Consider the following 11518-nt stretch of genomic DNA (forward strand, 5'->3'; position numbering starts at 1 on the left):
CGATCAGGCAGACCCAGCTCCATCAGGGACAGCCTGAAGGAAGAGGCTCCTCCCTCTTTCAACTGTCATCTTGGCCTGAGAAGGAGCGATCAGGCAGACCCAGCTCCATCAGGGACAGCCTGAAGGAAGAGGCTCCTCCCTCTTTCAACTGTCATCTTGGCCTGAGAGGGAGTGATCAGGCAGACCCAGCAACATCAGGTACTGCCTGAAGGAAGAGGCTCCTCCCTCTTTCAACTGTCATCTTGGCCTGAGAAGGAGCGATCAGGCAGACCCAGCTCCATCAGGGACAGCCTGAAGGAAGAGGCTCCTCCCTCTTTCAACTGTCATCTTGGCCTGAGAGGGAGCGATCAGGCAGACCCAGCTCCATCAGGGACAGCCTGAAGGAAGAGGCCCCTCCCTCTTTCAACTGTCATCTTGGCCTGAAAGGGAGCGATCAGGCAGACCCAGCTCCATCAGGGACAGCCTGAAGGACTAGACTTCTCCCTCCTTTAATTGTCACCTTGTATTTTTAATTGTATTGTATTGCAATTTTTACTGTACACCGCTATGATCATTGCGGAATAGCGGTCTATAAATAAAACATATTGTTGTTGTTGTTGTTATTATTATTATTATCAATACAGCAGCTTCCATACTAAGGTCTTCCAGTTCTGCTGAAGCATCATTTAGCTGCAGTTAGCTGAAATCAAATTTGTATTGTCCAATCCCATGACCAAACAAACCATTCCCAAATAAACTTTACAAAAGAAGGCCCTGTTCACTAAATATCTCCTGCAGCTTTAATTCGGTGTTTCCTCCCTGCAATTCTTGCCTTTAATGGTTCCCTGTCTGGAACAGCATTAGAAGCTGAATGTTTCCCACACCAATGTATTGCTTAAAATGTGAAAGAAACCAAAGTTTCATTGGTAAAACCTTAACGTTTCCCAAAATGCTTAAAATTATCTGTGCAAAATGGACCTAAATCAGCAGCTTTGCAGAAAAAGTTGAAGTTTTACGGTTCATCCTGAACTTGTATTAACATTTTGGGGATGTCAACCTACATCTAAACATTACATCGGGCCAACATCAGTTCATAATTTTAGAGTAAAAAGAATAAGAACAGAAATCCAAAATGTGTTTTCTGGATGGTTTACAGATATGTATAACATACCGGGCAAACAGATAAACAAGTTTTTAGTATTATTATTATTATTAACCGTTATTTATAAAGCGCTGTAAATAGATTACAAAATAAAGCTGAGGAGGAAGCAATGAGAGGCAGATGTTAAGAGGAAGAAGGTTTCAATTAAAGACACAATAGTTTTCAAAGGCTATTGGAGGCATGTTCGAATTAAAGACACTGTAGCCTTGCAAAATCTGAATAGGTTTTTGCAACTGGATTTTAAGAGGGGAAAAATAGGGACAGATCAGATCTGAAAAAAGTCAGGAAGACAACAGAGAAAGCACTAAGATGCAACTGGTCCTCTGGATTTACTATGAATGATAGCTGAAAAAAGGATGGCAATTTCAGCTAAACAACTAGTGTGAAAGAAAGCTAGGACACCAAAGCCTGTGTTTTTGAACTGGTTTTATTTTTATGGATAGTTTAATGTCATTTTTATTTGAAATAATGTTTGGCTATTTTCCTTTCAACCCAGCTTTAGATCCCAAACTGGGGTGGGGATTTTTGCACTATACAAGTAAAGCAACATAATTCCACTTTAACTCCCATGGAGTCATCTTGTGGTCATTTGGGGGGAGTATGGTACTTTACTGAGACACTTGCGTTCCATGGAAGAGAAATAAATACCTTATGTATTCACTAGTCTTGATGTCCAGAACAGGTTGACAACCACCATTGTATAGTATTTTCACCATGCATTTACATTAAATTAAAATGCCCAACATTTTATAAAAATGTATATTAAAAGGCTAAACCAGAGGAAGAATTATATGCACACTGTATCCCTAAAAATACCATCCTCTTTCTCAGACTCCTTCCTGCCAGTATTCTTCATGTGCATAAACTGATAAGATGGTGGTACTGTTATTTTAAGAACAGGAGAACCCAAAAAAGAACTGGCATACTTGGAGAATGACAGAGAGAAACAAGCATATTCATTGTGGGGGGAACTGCCCAGTCTGAACTGTTACGAAAGTTGACTGAGGTTAGAAGCAGAAAAGTCACTGTGGTCATCATACTGTTTACTCTTGAGTCACATCCGCCACTGTCTCTGATTAGGGTTGCCAACTGATGAGCAAACCCTGGCCTGTCATATCTTTAACGCCAGTTTGATTTGTAAAGATTAGCCAGCTCTGCAGAGGTAACCATAGTCTAAGAGTCAGTGTGATGTAGTGGTTTGAGCATTGGACTAAGAACTTTATCGCACACCTTTTTGTCCCCGTTACAGGAATGGGAAGAGGATGCTCATGTGTGCTCACGACCAGCCAAAAACGGATTTTATCGCACGCCAAAGCGTCCTCCAAAAGGCTCCGTTCCGTCCCCTGACTCCAAGCCGTCCTCATTCAGTCCTGAGGGGTGACATTTTCCTCGGTCGGAAAACTTCTGACCAAAACATTTAATGCCCCTCAGCACTGAATGGGGACGGCTTGGCACTGCGGGATGGAACGGGGCCTTTTGGAGGATGCTTTGGCGTGCGATAAAATCAGGTTTTGGCTGGTCACATGCGCACATGAGTGTCCTCCTCTCCCCGTTCCCATAACGGGCAAATAAAGGTGTGCGATAAAGTTCACTGTCTCAGTGAAAGGTCCAAAAACCTTACCCTGTGAGGAGTGACTTAGGAAGCATAGTGTAGCCTGGAGAAGAGAGGGTTGACATGATTCCTATATGGGGTTGCATATAGAAAAACAAAACCTCTGACAGCTCAAAAGGAATTCCTCTGAGATGTGCAAAGCACATTTCCTCACCTAGGAAATGAAAATACCTGAATGCAGTGTGTCTTAACATAGTTTTTTGCGAGTTTTTCAGGCTATGTGACCATGTTCTAGAAGAGTTTATTCCTGACGTTTCGCCAGCAGCTGTGACAAAACGTCAGGAATAACCTCTTCTAGAACATGGCCTCATAGTCCAAAAAACCCATAAAAAATTACGGATGCCGGCCATGAAAGCCTTCGACTTCACATTGTGTTAACATAATTTTACCTTAAAAATAAATTTTAAAAATCCAGAATAGAGGAAAGTCTTTTGAGCACTTCAGAGTGCCTCTCTTTTTTGACAGAAAGCAGAGCTAAAGCAAAATGTGGTGCAAAGCGTGCCTCTGAGGATGTGGAGGGCTTGGTCCCTTCCATGCCAGCATTCTCTGAAGATGCCAGCCACAGATGCTGCCGAAACGTCAGGAATAAACTCTTCAAGAACATGACCACATAGCCCCCAAAACCCACAAAAATCTGTGCCTTTTTTGTTTGTTTGTTTCCAATTTCTGCAGAGATCTGGAAAAAGAAGAATCTTTTTCTTCCCACCACCCTCAGCGCCTTGTGTTTACATTTTTCTCTTCTGGAAGCTGGCCAGGAGGAAGAAATTCTGGTCAAGGCACTTGAACTCTGGCCAGTTAGTGACCTTCTTTCCAAAGCTCCCAGTTGTGCACAACACAATGCAAAAACGGGAATCTTGGCAATATTATCCTCATAAATGCACCGAGACTGACTCCTGAATAAAGTGCCATAGGGTCGTGTTGTAAAACACACATAACAAATGTCTTTAACACCAGTTTGGAGGAGAGCGCATGGGCATGCAGGAGTGTAGAGCCAGGGATGATGCTTTAAGGCTGGTGGATCCAGTGCCAATCTTTTTGCCCTGGCACCTTTCAAAGGCTGCACAGTGTGTCAAAAATATCAACCAGAATTTGAATGTGGCCAGGATTCCACCTCTGGTTTTGCAAAAACGTATTTGCTTTAATGTTAAAAAAATAAAGGGGAAGGTTACAACATATTGTAAAAAGTGAATTGCTGTCCCTGGAGACTTTTGGGAGATAAAAGAGGTAAGCCACCCACCTCTTTATTTCTTTCTGGATAGAAAAGGGGATCTATGGCCTGCTACAGACTGCCAAAATAAAGCTGCTTCGGGTCTCTTTGGAGGTATGCTATTTAAATGATGCATGCATCCTAAGAATCCGGAAGCTGCACCAAAGCTGCACTCCAGTGCTTAGGAATGGAGTGTGGCTTTGGCGCGACCTCCGGACTCTTAAGACCCATGCATCATTTAAATAGCATACCTCCAAAGAGACCCGAAGCAGCTTTATTTTGGCAGTCTGTAACAGGCCTTAGACTATTCTTAGACTGAGGGCCCCCAAAACAGGCACATTACCTATGCTTTATGCAGAGTTTCAAAATATTTACCCTTTCTGGACTAGCGTCTATATCTTTTTGGACTAGTCTCTCTATCTACTGCGGTATTCTGGAAAGTATGGGGATTCTAGTACATTTCTAATTCACGCGCTCTTTCTCTCTTTGGCTGCATCTGCAGTGCAGAATTAATGCAGTTTGACACCGCTTTAACTGCCATGGCTCAATGCCACTGAATGCTGGGATTTGTAGTTTTGTGATATATTTAGCCTTCTCGCTCAGAGAGGTCTCGTGCCACCACAAACCACACATCCCTGAGCTCCGTAGGATGGAGCCATGATAGCGAAAGCAGTCTCAAACTGCGTTCATTTTGCAGTGTGGCAGCAGCCTTTATGTGCATGTGAAGAAAGAGAGAAGATTATAAAAAAGTAGAGTAGGTAGAAGGCTATCCCAGCCACGTTCGTTGCTGATATGTGGCCCAATATGCTGGCTATTTGCCGTCATAAATGAAATGATATGTGGCCCAAAATAGAGCATGTGGTCCTCAAGGGTCAAACGCTTGCCAGCCTCTACTCTTGCTTCACATACTTACTCCCCTAACTGATATAAGAAAGCCATACATTATAAGATGCTGATGATTCATAGGGAAAAAAATTGCAATAGCAAAGTCAGGAATTAGAAGTCTCTTCCTGCCTGCTCTTCAGCCCTGGCCAAAGATGCAGCCTGGGGAGCGGAGCTAATTTACTCTAACTAAATGCTTTAAACAAAAGACTTGGCTGTCTATTTATAGCAGGGGTAGGAGTCGCGTAGCCCTCCAGATGACGGACTGTGTGTCCCATCAGGCCTTGTCTGCATCGCCAATGGTGAAGAACTGCAGTCCAACAACTTCTGGAAGGATGCATGATTCCTGCCCCTGATTTATAGGACCTTAGGTGCAAAGTTGATCCAAAGGCACAATATACTTCACAAATTCACAAGACAAGGTGAAACACAGAGCAGTAAATCACTACACGTCCAAAAAGCTCTCCGTAGATGGTCTTGCAATAACCTTAGCATAAAGCTGTGTAAGAAGAATCTTTATTGGCATTCCCCATATTGCAGAGGAGAAAGTGGCTTGTTTTGTGTTGGGTAAGGACAAGGGAGAAAGCCTTCTCAGTGGTTGCTCTTACTCTTTGGAACTCCCTTCCACTAAAAGCTAGGCTGACTCGATCCCTACTCTCTTTCTAGCAAGAGGCAAAGACATTTTTGCTTAAGTGGACTTTCACTAAGTAACTGCTCGCAGGGACCCCTCATATATATGTATGTGTATGTGTGCACACTTTATTTTTTTTTCTATTTAAATTCTATTGAGTTTTTAGAATAAAACACATGACGTCTATGGAATAATGACAAAAACAGCAACAACTAACTTTTGTATCCCTTTAAATGGTTTTAGACTGTTTGCAAGCTATTATGTAAGCTATTAACTGAAAGAAAGAAGTTGGCAACATGAGCTTCTCATAGACTTCAGTCTACTTCCTCAGATGCATTCTCTTCATAAGCTTTTATTTTAATGTGCTCATTGTTAACTGTGTTTCTATTCTGTTGTCAAGTTATAGCTCATTCCATGAGAAAGGAGGCATAGAAATGAAATAAATCAATAAATAGGTCCAAGTGCTTCTTCATGCATTGCTGGCTGAAGCAATGTTCCAAACAAGAGAGTTTCTGAGCTGTGGCTAAGTGTGCATCTACACTGTAGAAATAATGCAGTTTGATACCGCTGTAACTGCCATGGTGCCATCCTACGGAATCCTGGAATTTGTAGTTTGGCCAGGCAACAGCACTCTTTGGCAAGGCGAAAAACCTGATGAAATTACAAATTCCATAGGATGGAGCTATAGCATTTAAAGGGAGTGTCAAACTGCATTAATTCTGCAGCGTAGATGCAGCCTCAGTTTCTTAGCCACTCTGCAAGATCACAAGCCTTGTCTAGGTGCATGTTCACGTCACATACAAATGTATAATTCATGTTCTTGTCCAGCTCCTTCCCACCCATGCCAACGTTCCCACTGGCTGGGTCTCTCTACAGATCCCCAGCCAATGACTTGCACAGGACATCCCAGACCCTGGGCAATAGTCACTTCATATTGCATCTTTGCCAAAGCCAAACAGGGCAGTGCTTAGACTGTCAGAGCAGTGAATTTCTTTGGGGAACCTTGAGCTGTGTGATGGAACAAAGGTGATGCATAAATGCAGGTTGCAGAGCTTGTGAAGTTACTTTCTAATTCATTCACAACATACATTATAGTGTCTAAAAACTAATTAATTATCCCTGCTCATTACTACAGTGTACAAGTCATGCCTTCCAACATTGCTTTGCCAGTCTTCCATGATCAGCAATGACTTTTATGTCAGGGAGTTGTGAATCTGTGTTGAGTTTTAATCACCATTTTATAAAAGCTGTTCAAGGTGCTGAATTTATTTTGGGGAGAGAGTTCAGCACCTTTCTTAAAGTTTATACCAAATGTCAGGCTGGATTTGCTAGCCCTACTGCCATGAAAGCGATGAACTGCTCCTAGTAAATGTTATTTTCCCTTTCTTTCACTCTTTCTTTCTTTTTGACAGCAAAATTTGTCCCTCCCCTCCCCTTTTAAAATATTGTTTTTACCAAAGGTTACACACATTTATCTCTTATCTTAGGGGCCGAACAGACAGGCCAAAATAAAGCTGCTTCGGGTCACTTTGGAGGTATGCTGTTTAAATGATGCATGAGTCCTAAGAGGCTGGAAGGCATGCCAAAGCCACACTCCAGTTCAGTCCAGTCCCATGCATCTGAGGAGTAGACTTAGGTCTACGAAAGCTCATGCTGCTAGCTTCTTTATTTCCATTAGTCTAAAAGGTGCTACAAGATCTCTCTATACATTTTGGTTAGACATGTACTTTCCCCAGTGGAATCAGGAGTGTACTCTCCTAGTGGTACTTTTATCTGCAGGGACTACTCTGAGTGCTCCTGGTTTGGTGCTCAAGCACTGAACCAAGAGCATTGAAAGTCCCCCTCCTGAGACAACCCCCCCTTTTACCTTACCTTCTGCAGCCACTGGGTATTGTTCTCCATGATGTCTTCCAGCTGCTGAAGCCTCTTGACCGGCCACTTGGCCTCAGCCGCAGGTGGAGCATCTCTCTGGAGCGAGTTGGAAACCTGGTACTCGGCAACCAAGGAGTCACAGTCTCCAGCCTCTGGGAGCAGGAATGTGTAGGTGCAGGCGCCTCGTTGCACCCGATGCTGGGACCGTTCTGCAGGGTCTTTCCCCTTGGTGTGGGGTCCCAGCCCCAAAGCCCCTGGATCCATCACTGCCCACAGAAAGATGAAGAGAGATGCCCACCAGCCACCCATATTACACTCCTTCCTTAGAGAAAACACTCTAGTTTCAGCCCCACAGTGTTATCTGCTGCACAGCTTCTGCCAATGTGAGTGTCCAGACAGCTCTCAGACTAGGATCAAAGGTTGCAAAAAAAAAAATCTTTTTCTGCACGTAGGAAAGCCCCAACAATTACTTTCTCCGATCTCTGGCTCACGTCCTCCTGACAACTGCAAGAAGTTTTATGATTATGATTTGTAAACCCTCCCACCGGCTGGTCCCTCATCTCATCTCGTCCCACCCCACCACACTCTCCCTTGCCCCCTGCAGGTTTTTGGAACCGAGCCGGGCTTCGTTTAAAGATGCTAGCTGAGTCAAGCGCCACTTCTGATGAGATAATTAGACCACAAGAATGTACGCTCCAAAAGCAACGGTCCTTGGGTCTCTCTGCATTCCTCCAGCACACTCCAAATATCCCTGGCCAGTTTGGCAAGAGGAAGAAATAGCATTTGTCTTCCAAAAAACCCTAGTGTTTAGGATGTGACTGCACATGAGTATTCCACAGTTTTGCTCCAGTGCTAAAAGAAGAACATGGGAAGAAGTCCCTTTTGGAAAAGCAGGCCTGGCGTAGCACAGGAGAACTTAGCATTGTAGTTCGCATGTACCTAGCTGCAAACATGCTGAACCAAGTCAACACAATGAGGCTTCTGAAGAGCTGTACATACTGTAGAACAGGTGTGTGCAGGGTGACCAGATGTCATAACTACAAAGGAGGACAAGACACTGCAAAAGGGAGAGCGTTGGTGGAAAATGTAGGCCATTACAAAATAAAAGCTAAAAACACTCATATAAATTCATGCTTCTTAGTTATGCTCAACATAGAGGACATTTGTGGAAAAGTCAGGAATTCTGAGAGCTGAAGTCCAAAACACTCAAAGGACCAAAGGTTGGGAACTGTTGAACGAGATGAAATCGGGAATCCCTTCCAATTCTGATTCTTCGATAGATGTTTCTCCCTTTGAAGCAATCCGGTATTACTTTAACTGAAGGATTCACAGCTTGGGATCCTCCAGATACTGTTAGACAACTCACATCATCTCTCACTACTGGCCTGGGATGGTGAGAGTTGCAGTCAAACAGCATCTGGCATGTCTAATGGTGCCCACCTCTGCTTTAATACTGCCAGGTCCTTTGCCTGAGATCTTCTCGAAGCTGAGCAGATCTCAACCAGGTACAATATCTTCGTGCTTCAGAGTGCATGCCCTTTTGCAGTACAACATCTAGAATATCTACTTTTTCTACACAACTACTTCTCTTTCTCTCGTTGGCCTTTTATTACTTGAAATTACTTGCAACCAGTTCTCCAGAATAACTTCTTTCACTGTAACATGTTTTTGAATATGTACCCAAATAGAGTTGCTTAAGAACAGTCTCAGGCTATTGCATGCTTCTATCCCACAAAGTTTATTCAGTGCAAATTTATTCCAGTAAATATTTATGACTCGATTCCATGGATTCCCAAACTGATTAGGATTTCCCCCTCTTCATTTTAATTTTTTCTTTCCTTACACAACAACTTTCAATTTTCCTCTAACTTTCCTAGTTCCTTCGGTTCTTACTGTATCCTTAATTTCACAATGGAAATAATTTTATTCCTGTCTGCTTTTTTAACCATCCAGCTCTTGCATCCATACATGGCAATAGGGAATACAATGGCTTGTACAATTCTTGGGCCTTTTACAGACAGGCCAAAATAAAGCTGCTTCGAGTCACTTTGGAGGAATGGTATTTCAATGATGCATGTGTCCCAAGAGTCCAGCACCAAAGCTGCACTCCAGTCCTTAGAACTGGAGTGTGCTTTTGGTGCGGCTTTTGGACTCATAGGACGCATGCATCATTGAAATAGCATACCTCCAAAGTGACTCGAAGCAGCTTTATTTTGGCCTGTCTGTAACAGGCCTAACTTTCGTGCTTAGTTGGATGTCTTTGCTTTTCAGGATCTTTTCTATTTCTTTCATGGCTGCCCTCCCCATTCTTAGTCTTCTGATTTCCTGACTGCAGGTCTCGTTCTTGGGAATGTTTGATCCTAGGTATGAGAACTCTTTTGCTATTTCTATTTTTACTATTTCTATTTACGATTGCTCCCCCTAATAAAATCCAATATCTATCTGGTCATCACCCGAACAATGATGCTCCCAAACCTTCAGCTTCTGTTGTGTGATGCTACACTCTTCTTGCCACTAGAGAGAAGAAGTCAGTTGGTATGACACTATTTCCAATAGCAGGGAAAAGGCTGTTTTGCTTTCCACTCCTCTGTGTCTTGCCTTGGTTTTCAGGCCAGGTGAGATCATGCGTTGCAAGGGCAGATCTCTCTTTTCACTTTGGAAAGCCTCCCTTTGTATCACTTCATCTCGAGACAGAGCCTGGGAAATGTTGTAGGCACCATAAAAATCAAAGGTCTTTTCAGTCTGGTAAAGGCTAATAGGCGGTGGAGGTGGAAGAGGAATTTAAAAGGAAACCCAAGTCTGTGTTTTGAAAAGGGCCAGTCCAAGCAACTACGGTTGGTGTCAACCCTGTGCAACAACTCATGCTGTCACCCCTGGGCTGCCATTTTCAAAACATCCCACTTTCTTTCTCTTCCTCTTGCGTTCTCTCTTCATACTCCACTTACTTCAGTTACCGCAAACTGAGTTCCAAGTGCAAAGGTAGTTTGCACTTAGCAATGGGAGAGGAAAGGAAGGAGTGAATCTTGCCCTTCCCAGTAGGATCAGGCAAAAGCAAACCGCTGAAGCCACATTCTTCTCCATTAGTAATGTCTGTCATCCTGACCACATTCGGATGTCAATTGGCCACGTCTGTCTTAGTTTTTATCTTCAAAGTGTTGGAAGGTATGCTCTTGGAGCCAGAGCTTGAACAAGTTATATATATATATATTTACAACTACCTGGGATTCTGGGCTTTATAGTAAAAAAAAGTAACTTTGCACACTGTGATAAGACTTTACTGTTTAAAGAGATTGGCAGCTGGGGAGAGTAAGCAGTGGCTGTTTTCTGTTTATCTATTTGTTCAAAATATTCCTAAACTGCTTAAGATGGCATGCATAAAATAAAACATAACAGCACACCGTATTTCAGTAAAATAGTACCTTAAGTTGAAACAGCAGATAAAGTACCTTGCAAACCAGTCCAACGGTGACATAAAAACTGGTGAAACCATTATAAACCTATTTCAGATCAGCAGTGTTGTTGCCGTAAAGCCCAGAAAATCAGCCCATCATTTCAACTAACAGCCTCTCAGCGGGAAAAAATTAGAAACAAATGGTTCTTCTAGACCACTTAAAAGACAGAACCGATGGGATGAGGGGCAAGCTATCCAAATTTTCCCCCAGGCTTGGCCTTCACGGTGACTTACAATTTCTCTTAAATAATTCAAAGATGTACCCAAGGCAGAGTTTAAATTCATACAGGCTTAATTCCAAAACAGAGCAAACTGCCGGGTCAGCAAAAGCAGCAACTGTTTTTGCCTGGCGCTGGAAAAATAGCCATGAAGGCACAGGGTTGCCAGATCTCAGGGTCTCCAGTTTCTGTGGATCATGCCCAGCTGGGAGACAAGGGGGCAAATTCTCCAGTTTTTGCTGGGTCAGGCAAATGGAAAGAGTTGTGTTCAAATCTCCAGCTCTATTACTGAAGCAGCAATTTGCAAGGATTAATTCATTTCTTGCTGCAGTTAATAAAGACTCACTAGGATGTCTGTGTATTTTGAATTAGCTTCATCTTTCCCTCACTGTGGTGCCAGGTCTCACTCTCTGCTCTGCTCTTCATCCACTTTGTGGCTAAAAGCAAGTGGCTAGATCATATGCTCCTTTTCCTATCTTTTTAAGTAATGAAGAAGGAATAATC

At 43.0% G+C, this 11518-nt stretch overlaps 1 protein-coding gene across 1 annotated transcript in view; it reads right to left on the minus strand.

Moving 5' to 3' along the window:
- Nucleotides 1-7895, minus strand: part of LOC121916242 (angiopoietin-2-like) — a 27450-nt gene extending 19555 nt beyond the window's left edge. The window contains exon 1 of the mRNA XM_042441110.1: nt 7346-7895. Coding sequence (XP_042297044.1) covers nt 7346-7654 — 309 coding nt within the window. The 5' untranslated portion in view covers nt 7655-7895. The remainder of the gene's footprint in view (nt 1-7345) is intronic.
- Nucleotides 7896-11518: the final 3623 nt, after the last annotated feature.

The sequence above is a fragment of the Sceloporus undulatus genome, chromosome 9 (genome assembly GCF_019175285.1).
Source record: "Sceloporus undulatus isolate JIND9_A2432 ecotype Alabama chromosome 9, SceUnd_v1.1, whole genome shotgun sequence".
In the NCBI taxonomy this organism is placed as follows: domain Eukaryota; kingdom Metazoa; phylum Chordata; class Lepidosauria; order Squamata; family Phrynosomatidae; genus Sceloporus; species Sceloporus undulatus.